The sequence below is a fragment of the Lagenorhynchus albirostris genome, chromosome X (genome assembly GCF_949774975.1).
Source record: "Lagenorhynchus albirostris chromosome X, mLagAlb1.1, whole genome shotgun sequence".
NCBI classification, from domain to species: domain Eukaryota; kingdom Metazoa; phylum Chordata; class Mammalia; order Artiodactyla; family Delphinidae; genus Lagenorhynchus; species Lagenorhynchus albirostris.
The window spans coordinates 122,316,472-122,343,666 of NC_083116.1; the positions used below are offsets into that span (position 1 = coordinate 122,316,472).

The following is a 27,195-nucleotide window of genomic DNA, read 5'->3' on the forward strand; positions in this document are numbered from 1 at the left end:
TGCAGTTCCCTGACCTGCAAGCCCCTCCACCTGGAGTCCTCTTCCCTACCATTGCCACCCACCAGAATTCTGGTTATCTTTTAAGGCTGTACTTCTCAATCTGGAGCAGTCAGATCCCGGGGAAGATGTGGCAAAGGCCGGGAGTATGGGAAGCCCTTAGCTAAATAGTGTATCTTCCTTGGGCATCAATCTTACTCAAAGATTCAGGAAAAGCATCCACCACTCAGGGAAGAGGGATTAAGTCAAGATGCGGGGGAAGGGCTTTAGAAGAGGGAAAGGGGATAAGTACAGTGAGCTATTTGTATGGTCCCTGATAACAGGATCCCAGACCCTGAACCCATCCTCAGCTATGCTTCTGTCGGAAGACATGATGGGTTCATGAATCCCACTATCAAAAGGCAATAAGTAATGCTGCTAAGAGTGATATTAAGGACCAGGGAGGTCCAGGCAGGGACCAAATGGATAAACGACAAAGACAAATCATGAACCAGGTGCCCTCTTCCGATCCCATTCCCAGGAGCTGGGTCCAGCAAACCACTGACCTTAACACACTGGAGACCATGACTGTGACATTCGCAGCCTCTATACATGGACATATTATAAATTACAACGAATGCAAAATTAATCAGAAAGTCGTTTTCTCCCTTATTTCTGAACTTTTTCTCGCACCTGTCCACTTTTCTCCTTGTCTGCTACCCCAACCCTACTCCACTCTGCCATGAGGTCTCACCCTGTACTACACACTGGCCTCCGACCTGCTCTCCCTTGCCCCCTTCCTCCTCCACAATTCATCCATCAAGAGCATCAGAGCAGTCTTTATAAACACGAATCAGATCAACTACAACGATTTCTTATTACATTTTGAATGAAGTCCAAAGTCTTCACCATTGTTTATATCGTGCATGTTCTGACTCCAGCCTATCACTCTGACCTTGAACCACCTTTCCCCTTCTTGGACCACACACCAGACATCCGGCCTGTTTTCTGTTCTGCACTTGAGCCAGTCTTGGCACTTGCTGTTCCGTCTTCCCGAAGTTATCTTTCTCCTCCTCTTCCCACAGCCAGGTCATTCTCATCCCTTGGCTGTCTGCTTAAATGACACATCCTCAGAGAGGCCGTCTCTAGGCAACTTTTCTAAATACCCTCCCATGTAAGAATAGTGATAAAGGCAGGAACAGTAGGTAACTTAGGTAGCATTTACCATATGCTGGGCAACGGTTTCAGTGCTTTACATATATGAACTCATTTAATCCTCATAATAACTGCATGAGGTCTTCGACCCCTTATCCACAGCCTTTGGACCTAGATGTGTTTTGGAACTCAGAATTTTTCGGATCGTAGAAGGTAATATGGTGCATGTACCTCGTATTATGTAATACTCCAACTGGAGTCTGGGGCAGCATCTCATAATCAAACACACAAAAATTTGTGCAGTGAAGCACAGGACTGTCCACTCTAAGTGGGATTTTAAAAAAGGAAGAACAACAACTACTACTACTACTACATAATTCGGTTCAGGTCAAGATGCACTTCCAAATGAGTTCAGATCAAGTCGTGTTTGCCATCAACTGAATTAGGACAAAGCTTTCAGTTAGGGGATTTTGGAATTGTAGACCTCTATTATCATTTCCATTTTACAGATGAGTCAACTGAGGCACAGAGAGGTATATGTACTCTGCACTAGACTACTCTGCTTTATTTCTTTCATAGCCTTAAGCACCATCAGAAATTATCTTGTTGATCGTTTATGTGCTTCTGGTTTACGTGCTTACTTGTTTTACATCTATTCTGCATGAAAACGTAAGCTTCAAGGGAGCAGGGTCTTGTGTGTCTTCATAAAAGACAATGTCTGGCACTTAATGCTGCATTATGTTTGCTAAATACATGAATGAAAGAATGAATGCACACATGAATGAATAGTGAAACAGCAAAATAGTTAAAAGAAATTTCTCCTTGGAGTAGGTTCCTTCAGACTACACCCCCAGCCTCCTCAGGGGTCACATTCTCCCTCTTCTATTTGCCCTGGGGTTCCTTGGGGGGAAGGGTTTAGGAAGCTCTGCTTTTACAATGCCCAGTTCAAACCTATCTTCTTCAAGAAGCTTTCTGGGATCAACCCAGACAGAAGCAGTTGCCTTCTTCTCTCATCTCCTACTTCACTGATTACATGTTGAGCTTGTGAAAAGAACTCCAGATGGAGGTTAGACGAACTGGGTCCTGCCCTGCCTTCATAGTTCATTCTCTGTGTACCCTTCAGAGGTGGGCACTGTGCTCAGGAGGAGATCCCCTACAAGAGGATGATGGACACAGTAATAACAATATGGGATACCAAGGACCCAGACAACCTTCCTAGATCAAGACAATGGGCTTGGACTAGGAAATTCCCCAACAGTTGTTTAGCTTGAAACTGTACCAAGTACCTGGTGAGAAAGAATTTATTTAAAAAAAATCAGAATTCTACTGACTCATTCATTCTTTCATTTGACGAATATTGATTGGCTACCTACTAGGAGCAGCAGATATAGAATCTCTGTCCTTAAAGAGCTCAAAGCCTAGTGGAGGAGGGAAAAAATATACAGATTTAAAATAGAATGTGGGGGACTTCCCTGGTGGCACAGTGGTTAAGAATCCACCTGCCAGTGCAGGGGACACGGGTTCAAGCCCTGGTCCGGGAAGCTCCCACATGCCACGGAGCAACTAAGCCAGACACCACAGCTACTGAGCCTGCGCTCTAGAGCCCGCAAGCCACAACTACGGAGCCCACTTGCCTAGAGCCCGTGCTCCGCAACAAGAGAAGCCACCGCGATGAGAAGCCCGTGCACCACAACGAAGAGTAGCCCCTGCTCACTGCAACTAGAGAAAGCTCACACGGAGCAACAAAGACCCAATGCAGCCAAAAATTAAAAAATAAATGAAAAATAAAATAAAATAGAATGTGGAACACCATTAGTTCTTTCCAGATGAGATGCTGCCACTTGCATATGTGTAGATTAACTGTATGTTGTTCTTATTCCAGGAGTATTTCCTGATACTCCCAATTCCTTTTATTATTCTCAGAGGCTCCAGAGATTGTTCTATATCTATATATTTTTCCCCTTTCTTTCATCTCATAGTGATAGAATCTCCATTTAGAGTTGGGCATATGCCACTCTGAAAAAAGATTATATTTCTCAGACTCCCTTGCAGCTATGACCATATGACTATGTTAAAGCCAATGTGATGGGAGAGGAAGTGAGATGTGTAATTTCTGGGACATGTCCTTAAACAGTGAGACTCTTCCCCTTCCTCCTGTCTACTTCCATCCGGCTTCTTGTAATATGGATATTGTAGCCACCATCTTGGAATGATGCAAATGAGGAAAATGTGCTAGGGTTGGTGAAGCAACAAGGTAGATGATCCAGAGTATGTAGATCCTTGCATGACCTCATAGAGCAGAGTGGAAACAAAAGCTCTGAACTGCTGACTTCTAGGAGTTTATGAGAAATCACAAGATTGTTATGCTCAGCCAGTGTTAATCGGAATTTCTATTGCATGACTGCAAACCTAATTTTAGTGGCGTAGAATTTAGAATGACACAAATGTACATATCTATGAAACAGAAACAGACTCACAGATACAGAGAACAGACTTGTGGTTGGCAAGGGGGGTAGGGGAGAGATGGACTGGGAGTTTGGGATTAGCAGATGCAGACTAATATATATAGGATGGATAAACAACAAGGTCCTACTGTTGAACATGGGGAACTGTATTCAGTATCCTGTAATACACCATAATGGAAAAGAATACGATAAAGAACATACACATTAACGTATAACTGAGTCACTGTGCTGTACAGCGGAAATTAAGACAACATTGTAAATCAACTATACTTCAATAAAATTAATTTAAAAAGAAAGAAAGAAAGACTCAGGTATTGGAAACTAAAAAACTAGTGACCCATGTTACGCTGTCACAAAAACACTTGATACTACTGTCACCTATGCTACCTTGGAAGGCAGAATACCTGCCAACTGTGACTTTTGTTTTCCCGGTCTTATTGAAATATAATTGACATATAGCATTGTATTAGTTTTAGGTGTACAACATAATGATTTAATACATGTATATATCGTGAAATGATCACCACAGTTAGTTACCGTGCATCACTGCACATAGTTACAATTTTTTTCTTGTGATGAGAACTCTTAAGATCTACTGTCTTAGCAACTTTTAAATATGCAGTATAATATTATTAACTATAGTCACCACGCTGTACATGACATGCCCAGAATGCCAACTGCAACTTTACTCTTAGGGGAAATGGTTTGACAATATTCATAATGATGGCATGTGTTGATGACTTCTTCTTGTTCTAGGCAATCTTATGAGAGAAATGACCTATAGGGCTGAAGTTAGCCTAGCAGGAATGGGAGGCTAACTTTAGCTCCAGTTCTGCAAGCAGGGATAGAAGGAAATATAGCTTTGCTAAGTGAGGTTTTCTCTGCCTGCAGCCTAAACTCTAAAGATGATTAAGACTTCCTTAATTTGGGGCCTTGTGGGGTTGAAAAAGCCAACTGCCTTACCCCAAACAACAGCAGATGTCACAGATACAGCTTGAAGAGGAAGTAAGTGTATGCTCTCATGCATTTTTCGAGCACTTTCCATTAAGCATTTTCTAGCAGACAGTGAACGCCAGTCCAGGGCCCAAAAAATCTGATTAAGAGTGTTGCCTTCCTCTTGACTCAGACAGCCTCTGGGAAGTTGATTAAATTCAGAGAGAAGAACGCTGAGAGAATACAGAATCTTTAGACTTAAATGGTCTAAAGCTGCTCTGGCCAATGTGATAGCCACCAGTCACATGCGGTTGTTTACATTTAAATGAATTAAAATTAAGTGCAATTTTGAAATTCAGTTCCTCAGTCACACTAACCATATTTCAAGGGCTCAAAGTCACATCAGGCTCATGGCTACCGTATTTGAGCATGCAGATACGGGAACATTTTCCATCATTGTAGAAAGTTCTATTAGACAGTGCTGGTCAGGGCCAGGGCTTGGCAAACTTCTTCTGTAAAGGGCCAGACAGCCAATGTTGTAGACCAAATTGAGGCTGTTATGTGGCTACTTAAATAACTATTTAGAACATAACGAATTAAGGTGGTCAGAACCATTCTTACCTCACAAAATCAGGTGGTGGGACAGATTTGGTCCAGAGCTCATAGTTTTCAGGCCCCTGGTCTAGACAAAACCTTCCACTTGCACATGGAATTAGCTCTAAGATCCAGGCGACTCAGATACAGAGCTGGCCCTCAGCCATCCTGCTAGCTTACCTTTCCAGGGGTCTTGGTATCAACTCACCCATCGCCCCCTCTAGGTGCTAAACACTCTGAGGTTCACGGACTTGTCTTTACTTGTGATGATGATGCCTGCCACCTCCTGAGCACAAGATAAGTATCTGCTGAGTAAATCAAGGCTTTGAACATTCTTCAAATCCCATGGAAGGCTCAATGATCATAAATAGCAAAGTCTTTCCAAAGATCAGGTTTTTGACAAGGGGACGAGGAGAGACCAGGAGGGTTGGGGGCCTCTAAAAGAAGGGCTGAAATGGGAAAAGAGCCACAGAGGACAAAGGGGATGCAGTCAGAGGAAGGCTGTGGGAAGCAGACCCACAGAAGAGCTCTAGGCAATCTGCTGTCTCAGAAGTTCTGGCCCCTTGAGCCCGAAATCCTAGTGAGAGCACAGAGCTCATTTGTCTCTCCTGGGAACAGGCACAGCCAGGATGGGACTGTCCCTGTCTTATACTCAGTCGTTGAGTCCCAGCCCAAATGGCCCTTGGAACGCTGTATGCAAGGCAAGCCTTCTCTCGGCTCTCTGCGCAGGCTGCCTGGAACTCACAGATGGACCCTGATCAAGCAGGTGAGGAAGAAACCTGAGTCAATGAACAAAGCCTTTCTAAATTTGTTATTTACAGAGAAATAATACCTTTGAGGCTTAAGAACGAAAAGATATTCTTGAGAAGATGATTTTAAAATGTGAAATATTCCTTTATTCCCATGGAAATTTCTCCTTTCAAACCATGGGCAACTACCTGCTTCAGACTGAAGCTAGGACCTTCGCTTCAACTAATGCTATTTTCAAATGTAAGCGTCCGTTCGGCATAACGCCAGGCTTCTTTTTTTTCATTTCATACAAATAATCCACGTTATTTTGGTTTTTTTTGCTTTTTTGGCAGTGATTGCCCCAAACATAAGTCTTTCAGGAATTTGATTTGTAAAATAGCATAATACACCATAATAGGCCCGGCTTTAGTCATGAATCATAGCTAATTACACATGCAAATACACTGGGTAAATTTGGATGCTCAATTTGTGAGCTAATTGTGGTAAAAATGGGAATGTTTGATTCTGTATGCCCAGGTGTTCTGTTCTCTCAATAATCTCCTCCATGCAAGGCACTACGTGAGATGCAGGAGGGGAATGATGATGAGTTAGACACCATTCCTGCCCAATTAGGAACCAAATTCCTCCACCGCTGCGTCTCAGAAGCCGTGTATATTCCCAAGCAGAGAACTCTCTGCTTTCAGGGAAATCCACGGCAGGGGAGAAAGAAGAGTTTGTGGGATGGGGTCTAGTCAGGCCTAAAGGTAAGGCTGCCTGCCCACCCTTCAAACAGAAGCTTGAATACACAACCCTCTGAAGAGGCGACACGTGTCCCATTAGATGCCTCACTTTTGTGGCAGGACTGTATTCAGAAGTGTATTCTCCTGATGTGAGATCCATTTTAGATTCCTGCTAGAATGCCTACGGTTGTAGAGCTATGACTCCTAATAGGAAAACACATGGACTTAGATGAGTCTAACTTTGTGCTTTGCTGACTGTTTTTAGCTTCAAGACTTTGCAAGCTCCTGACATGGATGCAATCTGAGGACATAGAAGGACAGATGGCAGGAGGGAGGAAATGAGTTTCAGTGGTTTGAGTTTTGCAACAAGTTAGAGGAAGACCAGGATTAGTCTGACTTCTCATGTTTATGTATTCTGGGGCTTAGCTCCTGTGAACTCAAAGTCAGATCAGGAGTCAGCCTAGAGATTATCATACTAAGTGAAGTAAGACAAATATCATATGGTATATGTAGAATCTAAAAAAATTATACAAATGAACTTATTTACAAAATAGAAAGAGACTCACAGACATAGGAAACGAACTTATGGTTTGTTTGGGAAAGGGGGGAGGGATAAATTGGGAGCAGCGGATTAACAGATGCACACTACTATATATAAAATAGATAAACAACAAGGACCTACCGCAGAGCACAGGGAACTCTACTCAATATTCTGTGATAACCTACAATGGAATAGAATGAAAAAAGAATATAGATACACACACACATACGTATGTATGTATAACCGAATCACTTTACTGTACACCTGAAACTAACACAATATTGTAAATCAACTATACTTCAATAAAAAATAAATAAAAATTAAACTTAAAGAAAGTCAACTGCTCTGATGAACATCTACTGACTGAATTCTCCTAAACCTTGATTTTCTCATCTACACACTATGGGGACTGAGCTAACTGACCTCAGTGCTCCTTCCTAGACCCCCAGAACCTCAGGCTGCTGTTCTTTCACAACGGTCTAAGCAGGGCTTCACTGGTGGCACAGTGGTTAAGAATCCACCTGCCTATTGGAAAAAGTGCTGCAATGAACACTGTGGTGCTTGTCTCTTTCTGAATTATGGTTTTCTCAGGGTATATGCCCAGTAGTGGGGTTGCTGGGTCATATGGTAGTTCTATTTGTAGTTTTTTAAGGAACCTCCATACTGTTCTCCATAATGGCTGTATCAATTTACATTCCCACCAACAGTGCAAGAGGGTTCCCTTTTCTCCACACCGTCTCCAGCATTTATTGTTTCTAGATTTTTTGATGATGGCCTTTCTGACCGGTGTCAGGTGATAGCTCACTGTAGTTTCGATGTGTATTTCCCTAATAATTAGTGATGTTGAGCATCTTTTCATGAGTTTGTTGGCCATCTGTATATCTTCATATATACACTACCAAATGTAAAATAGATAGCTAGTGGAAAACAGCTGCATAGCACAGGGAGATCAGCTTGGTGCTTTGTAACCACCTAGAGGGGTGGGATAGGGAGGGGGGGAGGGTGACGCAAGAGGGAGGGGATATGGGCATATACGTATGCATATAGCTGATTCACTTTGTTATACAGCAGAAACTAACAGAACATTGTAAAGCAATCATACTCCAATAAAGATGTTTTTAAAAAAAAAGGCAAAAAAAGAATCCACCTGTCAACACAGGGGACACGGGTTCGAGCCCTGGGCCGGGGAGATCCTTCATGCCGTGGAGCAACTAAGCCCGTGCGCCACAACTACTGAGCCTGCGCTCTAGAGCCCGCGAGGCACAACTACTGAGCCCAGGTGCCACAACTACTGAAGCCCGCGCGCCTAGAGCCCGTGCTCCGCAACAAGAGAAGCCACCGCAATGAGAAGCCCACGCACAGCAACAAAGAGTAGCCCCTGCTCGTCGCAACTAGAGAAAGCCTGTGCGCAGCAACGAAGACCCAACGCAGCCAAAAATAAATAAAATAAATCAATTTAAAAAACAAAGAGGGAGGGGCCCCAGGCCCACGCTGAGGATGCCTACAGGGCCTAGTCGGCCATCCCAACGAGGAGCGGCAGGCTGATCCATGGCAAGGTTTTCAGCCGAAGAGTGCTACGGTCTGACTTCATGTTAGAAGGATCATGCTGGTTGCTGTGTTGAAAGAGACAACGAGGGGAAGGGTGGAAGCGTGGAGACCAGGCAAGAGGCTATTACGGTAATTCAAGCAAAAGCCCCAGCTGGCAGGGGTGGAGGTGGTGAGAACTTGCCAGATACTGGATAGATTCTGAAGGTGAAGCCAAAGCAAATATGACTTCCAAGTTCTTGGAAGCATGTGAGGGGAGGAGCTGCCGGCAGCAAACATTTCTGGGAACAAAGATACCGGTGGTAGTTCCCGGGGCCAAGAGGGTCAAGAGGATATATCTGAGGATGGCAAGCATAACAGCATGTTGTAATGCTGGTGAGAGTGCGGAAAAAACTTCCCCAAACCCCCATCGTAAATAATAATGCCGAAGAAGATGCAGGAGAGACAGGGGAGGAAAGCAGGGAGGTGACCCAGCGCACTAGCGGGGAGACTGGCTTTGGCAGGGATTATAAAAATTCCATCCTTAGTTTAAGAGTCTGCAAATTGGTTCACCTATCTCCCATCCTCCTTTGAACCTGGGCAGGCTTTTTTCCGTATCTGGAGGAGAGCAGCCGAAGAAGCGATGTTGCAGGACTTGCCAGGCTGGGACAGAAAAGGTGGGAGTGTTTTCACCTCACCAAGCACTCCTTCTCTCGTGATCTCTTTGTCTCTCTCTCCACTTGAACTGGAGCTCTGAGCCACCAGCCTTGGAAGAAGCCCGGGGACAGCACAGCTTCCATATTGGAGAGACCACGTGGAGCCAGTGGCAGCCCGCAGCTGTGGAGTCTCCCCTTCCAGGCACCAGAACTGTGCGGGGGTGAGTCCAGCCTCAGACACCGACTGCAAGTGGCGGACACACCCAGCGCCACAGATGCCTCAGTGAACCCAGTCAGCCCGTGGGCCCGCCACATATAACACTCCAGGACAGTGGTGGTATCAAGCCAGTGGGTTTTGGGGGGATCTGCTACACGATGCTGGGTAACTGGACAGGAGGTCAGGCAGGACGGGTGGGTGCAGAAGCTCTAGGCGGGCACACAAGCAGATGGCCAGTGGGCCATCTCTCCCAATTGCTCTTCCAATTCTCTGATGCAGTCGGGGAAGCAGGAAGCTGGGTTATCAGCTAAGAGTGAGCAGCCGGCACGAGGGGCTGGGGGTAGGAGAGGGGAAGGTGGAGAGAGCCCTCCAGGAAGACGAAGTTGGGTGTGATTACCTGGTGGCAGGTAGAACCTCTCACCTTTCTGTATTGCATCGGTATTCCCCTTCTGGTCTTTATTATATAATTTTGCATGGCTATGATCTGGTTAGATTTAATGACTTGCAGCAAAATTCTTCTCCATCCTCCGCTCATCTACCCAGTAGCCAGTCTGAAGGCCAACATACCTGCGGGCTACTATGAGCCAGACTTCAGGGGACAACAGCTAGGTGCCCTCAGCTACCCCTCCCATTTATTTTTAAGATCACAGAGCAGAAAAAAAGCCACGTTGCCTGAGTTGAAAAGGAAGTGCTGGAATATGCATTTCTGGTGGAGGGAGTCACTGAAACCAAGCTATGGAAGCAAAGGATGTCATGGCGCGGGGGGGGATCCCGTAAATGGATGGGCTGCGTTGAACCAGAGGTGATGGCCAACTGGAGAATCAGGAGAAAGAAACCTGGAAGAGGCAAGGAGTGGGGAGCAATTGTGGGAAACCCCTGAATTTGAATTCACTAACCTTTTGTCACGTTGCCATGACACTGAATTGTTTGAAAACCAGATGTGCACTGTATGTATCACCCTAGGGGCTAAGGGAGGGGCAGAGAATAAGGGAAGTTATGTGCTATTGTTTTATAGGCCAGCCTCCACTGGGAATTTCCCTAAAAGACTTAGGACCAAATATCCCCTTTTTGCAAATTCTGAAATATTCCTAATTATAGGCTAACCTCTGTAAAATGTAATTACCATGGACATCAAAGTTTCATTATATAACAACCAAAAAATTAAGTACAAGGATATAACCCACTTACTTAAATAAAGAGACTTTGTATCATTTCCCTTCTACCATTTTAGCCCAACAGACCTAGCTTTCAAAATAAAAGAGTAAAATGATATAAAGTTGTCTTACGTAAATTAGGAACTCAACAGCTACTACGCATCACAACAGGCCCCCAAGACCGTAAGCTATTAAATCTTACTTGACATTATACCCTATCCCCCTTTTCACATAAAGCACAACTGGCACATGTTTTTGTAATGGGCCAGTCACAACTACTCAGATTTGTCCCTGCAGCGCAAAAGCAGTTATAGACAATATGTAAACAAATACACTAACAATAAAGCTATTGTGGGCACGAAAAATTGACTTCAATATAACTTTTATGGGCCACAAAACAGTATCTTCCTTCGACTTTTTCAATCATTTAAAGAGATAAAAAAAATTCTTAGTTTGTGGGCTATACAAAAACAGGTGGCAGGCTGGATATGACCCACGGCCATCATTTGCTATCCCAGGCCTAAACTTTGGTGGGCTTCAGAGATATCAATGATCTATTCGTGGGGTGCAAAGACACTGGTTGGTTCATCTGTAATGACCGTTTTTAATTTCAACACCATCTTCCCGACTTTTAAACCATCAATTTTGAATAATTTAGTAAACGAATTCCTTATTATCTCTCTGGCGATGAAGAAATTTGCTACAGTTAACTACTGTTACTTTGGCATGTTCCCTCTAACACTCATCTCCCTATTCCTGCATCTATTTCACACAGTGAGAAGCAGTTCAGTACTAGCGGGGGCTTCGTCAGTGGAAAGGTTTGATTGTAAATCCTTATTCTGCCGCCTAAGCGCTCTCTGACTTTGGTGAAGCACTTTCCCTCCTGAGCCTCTGATTTCTCAACTGTCAAATGGTTAGAACGCAGGGCTCTCTTGCGAAACTATTAAGAAAAATAGGTAACCCATTTACTCAGGCAAACCGTCATCACAGATTAACCAACGTTTAGTAAGTGTCTAGTACGTGCATTAAAAACATCAGGAATATACGATACTTAATTTCTAGCTTGCTTTTTCCATTTACCATTATATCATGAGTATTTTCTTATGTCATTCACTATTCTTTTAAGAAATATGATTTGATGGTTACATAACATTCCACTTAATGGGTGGACCACAATTAATTAACCCCTTCCCAACACTGGACGTGAGATATTCCCTTTGCCATGCTGCATAGACTATCTTTGTAAATTGTTTGTGACATCCCTGATTGTTTCTTTAAGAGTTTCTAGAAGTGGAGTTTCCATATCAAAGGGTCTGACCTATAAGTATTCATAAGATTGAGTAATTTTCCTATGCTTTTTGGTCTTTTCTATTTCTTCTTTTAAAAGTTGTTTTCATCTTTCCTTATAAAAGATATCCCAATTTTTTTTCAGGAGTAAATTATCATAATTGAAGCCCACGGTGACTGACTGTGTCCCGGGTGGAAGTGTGTGCCGGGCCAGCTTGGTCGAGGTAGAGCAGAGGGGTCTCGCTACCAGAGTCGAGCTGCCCAGCCAAGATCACAAGCTCTTAACCCTCTTGAAGCCCCAGCTCCCTCATCTGTGCCTCACAAGGCTGCTTGGAGGGTGAAATCGACACAGAGACATCCAGCCCTTAGCATGATGCTCAGTTTGTAGTAAGTGGTCAATAAATGTGAGCTCTGTTTATTACAATCAACCCTACCATGCCATCCCTCAAGGGGCAAAGGCAGATGCGGGCATGGGTTGGCCTAAAAATAGACATCTCCGTTTCTAGGAAATGAAACTTTAAGCGGTTGCTTCTTTTGTAACATAGTGCCCTGTGGTTAACTCTTCATTAGACCTTAGACACGAAATGAGCCCAGGCGCCAACATTCAGATCTAGAAGTCAGAGTGGGTTCCTGGTGCAGGCACTCCATTGTGTCTAATTGGGGTGACAAAATAATTTCAAGAAAAGGTCACTGATGTCTTTTTGTGAAGAACTTTAGGCATACCTAATACCGCACAGCACTTGCAAAGGATCTGAACATATGTTTTGTTATCTGAGCCCCTACAACGGCCCTGCAAGGCAACTGGAGAGGTACAGCAATGCTCATTTTATAGCCAAAAAACGTTGAGCTTCAGAGGGCTGAGGTGATACGCCCAAGGTCCCCCAGCTAGTGACTGGGAGAGCCAGCACTGACAGACTCTCTCCTCTACTAAACTTTAGTCAGCCTTCTCTAAGTCACTAGGCCTTGATTTGGGGGCTTCTGTGTCCATGTGGCCAGTTTTAGCAAGAATCCTGTTAGGTCAGTTTAGCCAGAATCCCTGACCACGCTATCTGATCATCCCTGCTATCTGATCAAGTCTCTCATCCCTACCATCCCCCAGGTGATGATATCCCATCTCCCTGGCCTGCTTTCAGCAAGAACCCCGTCAGGTCGGTCCAGCCAGAACGCCCCCTAACCCTGATGTTTCCTCTTAGTAATTTTCCAACCACTGACCCTCACTCTGTTCCTGGCCTATAAATCCCCACGTGTCTCTGCTGTATGTGGAACTGAGCCCAATCCTGTACTAAGGTCCCATTTCCCCGACTGCTTTACGTCCGGTCCGCTTCTGCTTTTCTGTGACCGTACGCGAGCCCAGGCGCCTGTATTCCTACTCCTGCCCGTCTGCCCCTGCTGCCACACACACACATACTCGTTCAGACGCCACCAAACGCTAGAAAAAGCAGAAAGGAACTTCAGTGATTTCTACAGTTTTTAAAGCTGAAAAGGTGAGGTGAAAAAAGTTAGACCCATAGAAGCTATTTCCCCAATTCAAACATCCACTCTTCCTCAGGGTGGGATGCAGTAACTCCTGTCGGAAGTTGCACAGAGCAAGTATTGATTAATCTGAAATTACAAAATACCCCCATGATTAATCTTGATTGTGAGAGATCATGGAAGAGGTTTTCCTCAGCAAATAACCGAAGTACAGATACTTAAACACACTCTCTTGCCGGCCGGTTTCAGTTCTTCCCACAAAAAAATGACAGATAACACTTTTTAGGGATCTCTTAGCTGTCCTTACCATTTCTAGTCTTCTTCCAAAATGAAACAGAGAGGTCGGGTTGAAGAGAGCAGAGCATGAGAGGTGTCAAGATCAGCCTGAGATGGACCCAATAGCATCAACTAAGGTAAAGAGAAAACACCAAACTTTACATTTCAGAGACAGCAAAGTACTGAAGCTTCAAAGCATGCTGAGAACATGGCTCTAAGACATGCTGCTGAAAACACCTATTAATAGCATTTACTTCCTGAAAGTTATCTAGACTAGGGACGCACTCCAGAAAACCATTTCTAACATTATTAAAAAATCTACTTTATCTTCGAAGATATGACATTTGAGACTACAAAAACTCATTAGATTCTAAAAGAAATTTTTCTTTTGCATGTGATTTGGGTTCCCTCTCCTCCCCTCCCCTCTCTCTGAGAATGGCTCATAGGTCTAGTTATTTAAATGATCTGAGTTTGTCCCAGTGCTGAAAATACCTTTCTCGGCTGCATGGAGTGATTCGAGGTCTGGAGTCTTCTGAAGTGAAGAGATAGACTGCAGGAAACCTAGAGTCACAGAGACTCCAGGCTGCCAGCCGTGGAGCTTCCAAGTGCAAAGACAAGGTTAGGGGTTGGGGGGAGGAGCGTGAGTATTTAAGCTATCTCAGACATGAGGTCCGCAGAAGCAGCAGCTTCCTCTTATTTCTACCACCACAATCGGGGCAATGTCATGTCTACATCCAAGCAACCTGGTTGATCGATCTCCTTTTTTCTAGGAGTTTCTCCATCTCAGCACTACTGCCATTTTTGGTGAGATAATTCTTTGTGGCATTGTAAGATGTTTAGCAGCATCCCTGACTTGAACCCGCTAGATGCCAGTAGCACTGCCCCTTGACAATCACAGACATTGCAAAATATCCCCCGGGGCGCAAAAGTGCCCCAGATTGAGGACCACTGTTCTACAAGTATCTTAGAGACACGCCTAAATTTCCCTCATTCTGTCTTAGGCCCAGCTGAAAGGGACTCTGGTTTCTAAGCAGTGGCAGAGCTTCCAGTTGTTTCCCTCACTTCAATGAAACGAGGGCAGCTGCACTTGCAGTCCAGGGTCATGTAAAACCTGCTTCTCAAAGTGGGGTTCCCAGGAGAATCGCTCCCTTTTGAACTGATTATTGGTGCCTTTTGGAGGTAGAGTCAAAATATCAGTAGTTATGTTTAAAGGTCTTTAGTCCGCCCAGTTGCCCTGGAGAGAATTTGAAAACTGCCAAGTATGTCACAAGAAAAACAGCTGACAGCCATCAGGGTTAATCTACTGAATTGAAAAGTCAATAGTGCCCCAGATCAGCTGAAAAACTATTAGATACAATAATAAGTCATCTTTATTGAGAGTTTATTATGAACCAGACACTTTTAACTGCCTAATATGTACGATCTCATTAAATACTAAAAAAATGAAGTAAATATCTTATTCTCCTTCTTTTGTTTAAACAAATAATAGAATTAATGCAGAAAAGATACTGGACTTTCCCCAGGTCACATACCATGTAAGTGATAGTCACACAAGCAAAAATCAAATGCCCTCTTAGCAAACCACTTTGCCACACAATCAATATGTAAAAATCAATAGCTTTCTCACATATAAACAATAACTAATCCAGATGGATAACAGGAGAGATTCCACGCAAAACAGCAACAAAAATATGAAATACTTGGGAAGAAAACTGACATGAAACACTTGCGAACAAAGCAGGTGATAGACGGGCAGGGGACAACGATGCCTTACCTAGCAGGCTGCTTGCTATGCATTTGCCCCTCAAATCCACGCTCCATGCCTTCCCACCCGGCTCTGTGTCCCGAGAGGCTGAGCTGTACAAACTTCATCACTAGCTGGCAGATTTCCAGATGGGTTTGCCCAATGGGGAAAAGGTCAGAGTATTTACCCCTGGGCTCCCTCCCTCTCCAATGCTGTGGGATGGCTGCCACCCTGCAATGATGCTCTGGTCAGGTGATGCTCCCCCCTCATGGCCACTCTTCCTGAATTCCACTAATTGTTCCTTCGCCTTGCCACTTGAAGCCTGTGACTGTGGAGACTCAACCCGTGAAACGCCACACCATTGTTGGGGATTTCCCTAAATCCTGTCCACACTGTTATGAATAGTCACTTTGCTAAACTCATCAATTTCTGACTCAGAGTGTGCCACTTGTTTTCTCTCAGGACCCTTGAAGATGCAAAGAAGATGTAAACAGATGAAGAGAAATAGATGGTTATTAGGGCTAGAGGTCACAGCTGGGCATTTTTCATTTATAACAAAGATTACGGTTATGTTATCCATAAATGTCATCTCCTCTGGATAGTAAAGGGTACATGACCAGATATCTCTCATAAAAATGAGGTATTGGATCTGACTGGGTTAAGACCCCTGGTAAGAATAGTCAGGTAACTTCTGAATGAAAAAGTAACAAAGGGAGGATTCCTCTTCTCGATCTATAAACGCATCATAAATGCTGCATTGCCTACAATGGCATAGTGCCAGTACATCAGTGAAAAGGAGGAGATAGCAAAGTTAAGTAAAAGCACACATGGGAGGGACTTCCCTGGTGGTGCAGTGGTTAAGAATCTGCCTGCCAATGCAGGGGACATGGGTTCGAGCCCCGGTCCGAGAAGATCCCACATGCCGCGGATCAACTAAGCCCATGCGCCGCAACTACTGAGCCTGCGCTCTAGAGCTTGGGAGCCACAACTACTGAAGCCCGAGCACCCAGAGCCCATGCGCCACAACTACTGAGCCCACGTGCCACAACTACTGAAGCCCACATGCCTAGAGCCCGTGCTCCACAACAAGAGAAGTCACTGCAGTGAGAAGCCCACACACCGCAACCAAGAGTAGCCCCTGCTCGCCGCAACTAGAGAGACAGCCTGCGCGCAGCAACAAAGACCCAACACATCCAAAAATAAAAATAAATTAATTTTTAAAAAAAGCACATATGGGACATTAAATTCACATCAATGGCAAAAGGAATTATGAAGATAAAGTTGGGCAACTGGCTTAAAGCTTAGAAAAAAATTAAGCTGTAGTCTTACCTTGTTTCTTACATCAAAATTAATTTCATATGGCTCAAAAATTTAAATGTAAGACATTGAACATTAAAAGTACTGGAAGAAACCCAGATAAATATTTTTATAATCTTGAAGTGGGAAAGTCATTCTAAGTATGACAACAACAACAAACGAAGACCAACAGCAACGACCCCAGAGTCTGAAAGAAAACATCAAAAAATTTGACTACATAAAAATAAATCTGCTTACTCATCTACAAAGTGAGGGATGAGGGTGTGTGACCAGTAAAGGCACATCCAGGTTTTATATGGTAAGATCCCGAGGGAATATACTATTATGCTTTCTTGTATTGTTATTTATCTTTGATTCTATCTGCTAGGTCCCTAATGATATTGCAGACCCCTTGAGTTAAGGATGCATTGTCCCCAGCATCTCGTTCAGAGTTGGTATTTAAAAATCATTCTTCATGATGATAAAAATGAAAGTGATTATGAAAATAAGAATAATTTGATCACTTAGGTCAGTTTTGAGAAGAAGAGCTAGTCGTGGCCCCCGTGAGCTACCCGCATCTGGGTGACGTCGTGGGCCCAGGCCCCCCCGGGTTAGTTAGCTCAAGAGAAATGACTGGATGAAGAGGATAGAGTGCTTCTATTCATCTTGTGAGGACAGGCCTCTCATTGGCTGGGTTACCTCATACTACGTTTTCTAAGTCTCACCGCATTTCTTTTTTCCTTTTAGATGGAAATAAAGAAGATTGAAAGGGCCCTTGGTGGAATTAAACGTTGAAGGACTCCTAAGATTAAGTTTCTGAAATTAAAAGGAAGTCCAGGCTTAAGTGGCATCCAGAGTGGTGGGTGAACAAGTATACAGCTGGGTACAGAAACCCCAGGTTTGAGCCCCCTTGCTGCCATCTGACTCTGACATAGACATCAAAGGGGTTGAATGGAAACTTAGCATCATACATACTCTCCTAAAGCTGTTGGGAACCTCAATAAAGCCCTTAAATAAATTGCTCTAGTCCAGTTAATGCTGTGTTCCCAGCATGGGGAAGTATAACATCTTAATGTTTCTCTATTTGGGCGAGCATGCGAATGCAAACAGGACCCCAGTGCTTCCCCAATTTCTGTTGGCTGTTCCCACTCCTGCATGCTGAAAGTCAGGGTTGGCTTGAGGAAAAGGAGAGAGAACTTTAATGACAAGCATCATACTATTTTTATAACAAGGTTAAAAGGTTAACCCTTTCAGTTAGATACAACCATGAACGCTTTTCAAATAAAAATCTTTACTAGAAATTTTCAAACTAACACAACATTGTAAAGCAACGATAAAACTAATAAAGCTCCAATAAAAGCTAATAATAAAGAAAGAAATTTGCAGATACCATGAGCCTGCTCTTTGTAAAGGACACGTAGAAATAGAACACAGCTTCCATAGCTCCTTCGTATATAGTATATTTTTAGCATTGTAAAGCCCCAGTGTCATAATTAACCTTGTCTTTTGCTTCATTCCCCCCTCCTTTTTAAAAAATTTTTATTTTATTTTTTTAACATCTTTATTACCCCCCTCCTTTAAACTGAAATGTGAAGCATTTCTCTGCTTAGTCCTGTAAGTTTCATTTTACCTTGAAATGAAAGTGTTCTGAAAAAGTCCTTGACAGGATATGCAAATTCATATAAAAAAAACCCTTCTTTCGTGTTGAGGGCTGGTCCCACATAAATATTAGAGTGTACCAGATGAGTCCAAAGGATCAAATGCTTTGAAAAAAGGCCCTGATGCAAATAATGGAGTGGATGACTTAGTTAAAAAGAGAAAAGGTTATTTATGGAGGTAATGGTCGCTAAGCAGCTCTGCCTCTTGCCTTGGAAAATCAGAAGCAGTTTTGCCAGGTGGGCATTACAGATAATCCCTCTTGCCATTTGGTTTTCGTAGACTCATAAGTGGATTCATTAGTACTGAGGTATAGCGGCAAGAACACTTACTTGCTTGGGATATGAGAGACATGGCTTTGTAATAAAAATGTGACCTCACACCCGTACATTCCTTCATGTTTATCACGCCATTGAGTTAGAAGCACCATCACTCTCAGAGCCTAAGAATAAAACACCTGTGAGGTGTCTATTGTTTTTATTTATTTATCTATCTACCTATTTATTTATTTATTTCTGCATTGGGTCTTCACTGCTGCACGTGGGCTTTCTCCAGTTGTGGCGAGCAGGGGCTACTCTTCACTGGTGCGCGAGCTTCTCATTGTGGTGGCTTCTCTTGTTGCGGAGCACAGGCTCTTGGCGCGCGGGCTTCAGTAGTTGTGGCATGTGGGCTCAGTAGCTGTGGCTCGCAGGCTCTAGAGCGCAGGCTCAGTAGTTGTGGTGCACAGGCTTAGTTACTCCGTGGCATGTGGGACCTTCCTGGACCAGGGATCGAACCTGCGTCCCCTGCAATGGCAGGCGGATTATTAACCACCGCGCCACCAGGGAAGTCCCGAGGTAGCTATTGTTAAAACCTGGTTTGCCCCCGAGGAAGCTGATACTTCAAGAAGTCATATATCTAATATGCAAAACCGGGTTGCAATTCATGCTTTTTTTGACTCCACTGCCCATGTTCTTTCTGAAAGTCATCTAATCAGCCAGGACCTCAGCAAGTCAACCAGATAATAATAACAAAAAGTCCTTTTTGAACTTATATTTGACGTAACCGTTCATATTAAAAGCTATCATGTTTCAATGATTTATTGCTGTGTAACAAAGCACTCCAAAATGCATCGGCTTAAAACAGCAACCGTTATATTTGTTCACCGTTCTGTCATTTGGCCGGGGCTCTGCTGGGCTGTTCTGTTTGTCGCGTTTGGGGTTTTCCACGAGACTGCAGTCAGATGGCTTTGTTCGCCTGTCTGGTGCCGCAGTGGGGATGGTGGGGAGGCTGTGACTTCTTGCTCTTTTTCTTTCCATGTGGCTAGAGCGGGCTTCTTTTCAAGGTGATTAGATCCTAAGAGTGAGCATTTCAATATAGATAAGCCCCAGTGTGCAAGCACTACTAAGCCTCGTTTGCATCATCCTTGCTAATGTCCTACTTATTGGCCAAGCCCAGAGTCAATAAGGAAAGGCACTCCAGAAGAACATGAATGTTGGGAAGCACGGTTCATTCAGAACCACCAAAGTGATGGTCTACCACTTGTGATATATACAAGAGAAAGGTAAAGGGATATGTATTTAAGGCAAAAACTGCTGTTTCAGATTCTTTGAAGGATACTGGATTCAAAACATTTTACTTTAGAATACTATGCAGCCTCTAAAAGTCATGTATTACAATACTGAATGAGAGAGGGCAGACAGCAGAAGAAGAACTACAATCCTGCAGCCTGTGGAACAAAAAACACATTCACAGAAAGACAGACAAGATGAAAAGGCAGAGGGCTATGTACCAGATGAAGGAACAAGATAAAACCCCAGAAAAACAACTAAATGAAATGGAGATAAGCAACCTTCCAGAAAAAGAATTCAGAATAATGATAGTGAAGATGATCCAGGACCTCGGAAAAAGAATGGAGGCAAAGATCGGGAAGATGCCAGAACTGTTTCAAAAAGACCTAGAAGAATTAAAGAACAAACAGAGATGAAAAATACAATAACTGAAATGAAAACTACACTAGAAGGAATCAATAGCAGAATAACTGAGGTCGAAGAACGGATAAGTGACCTGGAAGACAGAACGGTGGAATTCACTGCCACGGAACAGAATAAAGTAAAAAGAATGAAAAGAAATGAAGACAGCCTAAGAGACCTTTGGGACAACATTAAACACAACAACATTTTCACTATAGGGGTCCCAGAAGGAGAAGAGGGAGAGAAAGGACCTGAGAAAACATTTGAAGAGACCACAGTCGAAAACTTCCCTAACATGGGAAAGGAAATAGCCACTCAAGTCCAGGAAGTGCAGAGAGTCCCAGACAGGATAAACCCAAGGAGAAACACGCCAAGACACATAGTAATCAAATTGGCAAAAATTAAAGACAAAGAAAAATTATTGAAAGCAGCAAGGGAAAAACGACAAATAACATACAAGGGAACTCCCATAAGGTTAACAGCTGGTTTCTCAGCAGAAACTCTGCAAGCCAGAAGGGAGTGGCATGATATACTTAAAGTGATGAAAGGGAAGAACCTACAACCAAGATTACTCTACTTGGCAAGGATCTCATTCAGATTCGACGGAGAAATCAAAAGCTTTACAGACAAGCAAAAGCTAAGAGAATTCAGCACCACCAAACCAGCTCTACAACAAATGCTAAAGGAACTTCTCTAAGTGGGAAACACAAGAGAAGAAAAGAACCTACAAAAACAAACCCAAAACAATTAAGAAAATGGTAACAGGAACATACATATCGATAATTACTTCAAACGTGAATGGATTAAATGCTCCAACCAAAAGACATAACCTCGCTGAATGGATACAAAAACAAGACCCAACAGAGCCAAAAATAAATAAATAAATAAAAATAAGCTATCAAGTTAGATGTGAGATAAATAAAAAGGGGAAAATATCTGCAGAGTCTGTACTCAGATTGCTGTGCATATGTTTTTAAGTTCTCACTCCAATTAAAATTTTAAAAAATGTCTATTTAGGTCTTCTGCCCATTTTTGGATTGGGTTGTTTTTTTGTTATTGAGCTGCATGTAAATTTTGGAAATTAATCCTTTGTCATTTGCTTCATTTGCAAATATTTTCTCCCATTCTGAGGGTTGTCTTTTGGTCTTGTTTATGGTTTCCTTTGCTGTGCAAAAGCTTTTAAGTTTCATTAGGTCCCATTTGTTTATTTTTGTTTTTATTTCCACTTCTCGAGGAGGTGGGTCAAAAAGGATCTTGCTGTGATTTATGTCATAGAGTGTCCTGCCTATGTTTTCCTCTAAGAGTTTGATAGTTTCTGGCCTTACATTTAGGTCTTTAATCCATTTTGAGCTTATTTTTGTGTATGGTGTTGATTCACTTTGTTATAAGGCAGAAACTAACACACCATTGTAAAGCAATTATACCCCAATAAAGATGTTAAAAAAAAAGATAGATTCCTTACAAGCAAATTAAAAAATTTTTTTAAAAAAAGATAAATAATTGCTAATGCAATGGGTTTAAAAAAAGATAAATAATTGCTAATGCTCCTGGGTCGGGGACAAAGGACTTTAGCACTCGTGGCACAGCAGGTACCTGTTCCCTTTGTCCCCCCAATGCCACGGAGTGGCTCTGGGTGGATGCTATGCACGAAGTGGGTTTGCATCACAGCTGAGGAACCCCGAGTTTAGAGAACCCAAACATTTGTAATGGGTTGCAAGCAAAGCTCACTGAATTTTGCCCAGAGGGAGGCACTGTTATTATTAGACCAGACAGCAATCAAACCTGCCACCTGCCCCAGAAAGGGACGCTATCTCTGTCTTACAAAACTATCTACTATCTTCTGCTTGCTATATAAACATCCTTGAAAAGATTATCCAGAACCAAGGCTCTCAATGTCTCTGCTCATGAGATGTACAGAACTGCAAGAGACCCGTGGAGAACTGTCTCCCCAAATAAGTCCATTTATATAATTCAAGTTAAAATACAATATTTAAGTCACATACAGATCCTTTTTTAATAAGAGTCCCTGGGTGTGGAGAGAAGGGAACCCTCCTACACTGTTGGTGGGAATGTAAATTGGTGCAGCCACTATGCAAAACAGCATGGAGGTTCCTTAAAAAACTAACAATAGAACTACCATACGATCCAGCAATCCCACTCCTGGGCATGTATCTGAAGAAAACCATACTTTGAAAAGATACATGCACCCCAATGCTCATAGCATCACTGCTCACAATAGCCAAGACATGGAAGCAGCCTAAATGCCATCAACAGATGAATGGATAAGGAAGATGTGGTGCATATATACAGCGGAATACTACCCAGCCGTAAATAAAAGAATGAAATAATGTCATTTGCAGCAACAAGGATGGATCTAGAGATTATCATACTAAGTGAAGTAAGTCAGAGAAAGACAAATATCATATGACATCAACTATATGTGGAATCTAAAAAAATGATACAAATGAACTTACAAAACAGAAACGGGGGGGCTTCCCTGGTGGCGCAGTGGTTCAGAGTCCGCCTGCCGATGCGGGGGACACGGGTTCGTGCCCCGGTCCGGGAAGAGCCCACATGCCGCACAGCGGCTGGGCTCGTGAGCCATGGCTGCTGAGCCTGTGTGTCCAGAGCCTGTGCTCCGCAACGGTAGAGGCCACAGCGGTGAGAGGCCCACGTACCGCAAAACAAAAACAAAAACAAAAACAAAACAAAACAAGAAACAGCAACGGAGTCACAGACACAGAAAACAAACTTATAGGTACCAAAGGGGAAGTGGGGGGAGGGATAAATTAGGAGTTTGGGTTTAACAGATACACACTACTATATATAAAATAGATAACCAAGGTCCTACTGTATAGCAGAGGGAACTGTAATAAATATCTTGTAATAAACTATAATAGAAAAGAATCTGAAAAAGAACATATATATATACACACACATCTATAAAACTGAACCATTTTGCTGTACACCAGAAACTAACACAACATTGTAAATCAACTACACTTCAATAAAAAAAAATAGACTCCTTGATTTAACTGCTTTTTGTTGCTGTTGTTTAACTGACCAATGGTGCTGAAAAATACGGTGTTAAATAAAACTGCTTCTATTACTTTTCTCTTGGTTCAAGCTTCCCTCCTAAAAACACTTTTTTAAAGGAGATTCCCATATTAATAAAATCATTGGAAATTCCTTAGATATTAAGGAGTGTGTGCTGAACCCATTATTACAAATGATTAAGTACTGTTAATTTTAACATTTTTTTGGTAATAACTCTATTTTCACCAATGGAATCTTATACTTTGTGTTTCTAGAAAATAAACATTGTCTTTTTCTGTCCATAAAACCAAAGCATTAGAAACAACTCAAATATTCCAAGCTACTAAGTGCCTGGCAATCACAGTTTTGGGGTAAGTGAAAACAAATATCAGAAATTTCTAATCTAGGTACATTTGAATCTTCAGATAAACTGAAAGCTGCTATTCTCTCCAAATGTCTGCAGAGTAGGCATAAGTTTTCAGCTGAGTACAAGAATTACAATTAAGTGTAATTAAATTGATTGTAACTTACTAGAGTCAGAACCATCTTCCTGAAGAAGGAAAGGATCGTCCCCTACGGGATGGTTCAAGCTTAGCTGCACAGTAGTATCAAGTCATCGAGGGTCTTTAATAATCCTGATACTTGGATGCTCCGCAGGCCAATTAAGTCAGAATCTCTGGGGGCAAGGCCCAGGCATCAATTTCATTTTCTTTAACTGAGGTGTAATCGACATATAGAATTATTAGTTTCAGGTGTACAACATAATGATTCAATACTTGTATATATTGCCAAATGATCACCACTATAAGTCTAGTTAACATCCATCACCACACAGTTATACATTTTTTTTAAATTAATTTCATTTTCAGCAATATTTTAAAAAGCTCCTTAGGTGGCCCCATATGCAACCAAGTTTACCAACTACTAAACTAGAGGACTTAGCCTTACAGTGTAGTTCTCAAACTTCAGTGTATCAAACCCCGTGCCTGCCACACCCCCACACCCAGAGTTTCTGATTCAATAGGTCTGGGGTGGGGCCCGAGAATTCGCATTTCTCCTAAGTTCCCTGGCAATGCCACTAGTCCAGGACCACACTTTGAGAACCACTGCCCTACAAAATTACCGTCACCTTAAAAACACCCATGACTCAGGGTTGTTATTTTAAATCTCCCCACGTTAGCATGACTATGAAAAAGGACCAGGCAAATGCCGTGAGTGCAACGAAAGACCTTTTTTTGGAAGAAGGAAAGCGAACAACCAAATCTGCAGAAGCAAGCATTCCAGGTTGATGGAAGTTACCGCACCATATTTTATGCTTTCTCTCACTGCCCTGAGGCTTAATGATAAACTCCTTCACCCTCGTGAGATACTGATCAGAATGTTGGAGGAAACACCTGGGCTACAGGAAACACCTCCAGCAGCAGAAACAAGAGGCCCGTTTACCAGCCACAGCGTTTCTTCTAAGGAACAGTGTGACCTTAACTGAGCCGGTCACTTCGTCTCTTTGGGCCTTAGTTTCCTCATCTGTAAAATGAGTCTCAAATGTTCCATCTAACTCCGAAATCTTATCAATTCCACGACATTTGACAAGAGAGGTGAGTTGCTCTACGGTTTGACCACGTTAGACTCTGGCCATCTTATGAGAGTTCAATCACGGAAGGGCCAGGATACCCACCACCTGCAAGGCGCACGGGAATCTCTGCTCTCTGGATGTCACCGTTGAAGTCAGACTAAAATTCAGTCACCTCTTTAAAGATTACCTTAATCAGTTTCTTGGTTCAAACAAAAACGTGTCAGGCATATGGATGGATCATAAAATAAGTGGCTTTCGTGTCAGGCATATTTCTTTTTTTGACCAGAACAACTCAGTTTGATAGCTAACAAGCCAAAAGAATAATAGATTCCACAAACTTGTGTGGCCTTGTCTTTTCCCATCCCAACCCTATTTTTTATATATAGGGTGATGTCTCCCATTTCCTTCTTGAGGGGCCTCTATTCTTCCCAAAGTCAGAATTATGCTTTTCAAACATATATCCCCCTTTTTATTTCACACAGATGATAATATGCTGCACATACTTCTTTGCTGTGTTTTTTAAAAAGCGTGTTCCGCCTTAGCAACGGTTCCCCAGCTGTGCAGTAGGGATCTCACCCCAATTCATGGCAGACGTAGGGATCGGTGTTTGAAGCCCTGCATCAAAAGGATAATGCAATTATTTTGGTGTAAAATTTCATGTCGTAGCAAACACTGGTGTTTACGTTTTTAAAGTGACTTATTGCCATTGTCTTATCCACTTCGTTCTAAAATGCTTTTCTACTTGAGAGTGGACCAGGGGCCAGGGGCCAGGATGGATCTCCTCTGGAATTCTGACCTGAACGTCAGGAAGAGGATTAAGGAAGAAGATCCTGGTTAAAATAAATCAGTGGTTCTCAACCGGGGGCGATTTTTGCCCCCAGGGAATATTTGGCAGTATCTGGAGACATTTTTTGGGTTGTCACAAATGTGTGTGTCTTGGCCCCATGACAAAGAATTATCTAGTGCAAAATGCCAATAGTGCTGAGCTTGAGAAACCCTGAAATAAATTATCCTGATATACACACTATTACATATAAAATAATAAGGACCTAATGTATAGCACAGGGAACTCTTCTCAGTACTCTGTAATGGCCTATATGGGAAAAGAATCAAAAAGAGTGGATCTATGTATTTGTATAACTGAGTCACTTTGCTGTACACCTGAAACTAACACAACACTGTAAATCAACTATAATCCAATAAAAATTTTTAATAAATAATAAATAAATATGTGCAATTCCCCTCCCTGAGGGGAGGTGTCTGACCCCAGGGGAAAGCTGCCGCCCCTTCCTTCATCCAGCTTCCCTCCCCCAAGCCCATTCTGAACTGCTTCCGTCAGGGACTTTGAAACGTTTACTGAAGATAAAATTGGCTCTGAGGAAAATATGTAATAAACTTAAGAAGCTAATAATCATAGGAAAAAAATGATTAACAGCAGAAGCACACCAGAAATGGCTATGAAATCAATAGAGTATCTTAAACAGGCTTGTAAGCTGGAATAGATGTAGTCATGCACCTTTTAAACAAGCGCTCCTTTGTTCTATTTACATTTTAATGCTGAGGGTGACTGTCTTGGTAGACTTGACATCAATGATGCTGACTGTAGGTTTTTTTTTTGGCAATACCGAAAGAGAAATACACCAACAAAAATACTTTAAAACCCCCCAAAAAACAAAACAACAAAAACCCCGCACTGTTGCCCTTGCTCCGAATGAATGATCATGTCTGCAAGGGCAGGGCGATCATCCTCCCATGTTGCCTACATCACATGCTTGTGTATAAAACAGTCCGTGTAAACTCTAGTGGCTTAATACATGTAAGCCTTGGTCACGTATTTATCTGGTATTTACCTCAGAGCCCCATCCTAACACAACGGTCTGCTAGTAACTGCTCCATCAGGAACGAATGGGTGAGTGAGTGTGAGACCCCCTCCTTCACTTTGCCTGTGGAAGAAATCATCAAGGCAGCCCAGAAGACTACAGATACAAATCTTCCATTTGACATGTGTCTGAACCAAAATGTTCATAAGAGTCAAAAGGCAGAGGAGCAAGAGGTATTTCTCAGATGAATTATAGTTCCTATAACTTGCACACATAAAACAAAACACCTCCAAATGACAAGGCTCAAGACTGCATTTACGGTTGCACCAGTGCAAGTCAGTAAGAAATTACTGACTCATCAAAAACCAGCCTTCTTCTGCCAGCTGGGGTTCCTCCAT

At 42.7% G+C, this 27,195-nt stretch overlaps 1 protein-coding gene across 2 annotated transcripts in view; it reads right to left on the bottom strand.

Moving 5' to 3' along the window:
• Window positions 1-24,052, bottom strand: part of TLR7 (toll like receptor 7) — a 29,816-nt gene extending 5,764 nt beyond the window's left edge. The window contains exons 1-2 of one of the 2 annotated variants that reach the window (XM_060136975.1): window positions 23,936-24,052; window positions 13,752-13,852 (exon numbers count right to left, since the gene is read on the bottom strand). In XM_060136975.1, coding sequence (XP_059992958.1) covers window positions 13,752-13,754 — 3 coding nt within the window. In that variant the 5' untranslated portion in view covers window positions 13,755-13,852; window positions 23,936-24,052. Of the gene's footprint in view, window positions 1-13,751; window positions 13,853-14,212; window positions 14,247-23,935 lie in introns of those variants that run through there. The other variant, XM_060136974.1, reaches the window with a different exon arrangement.
• Window positions 24,053-27,195: the final 3,143 nt, after the last annotated feature.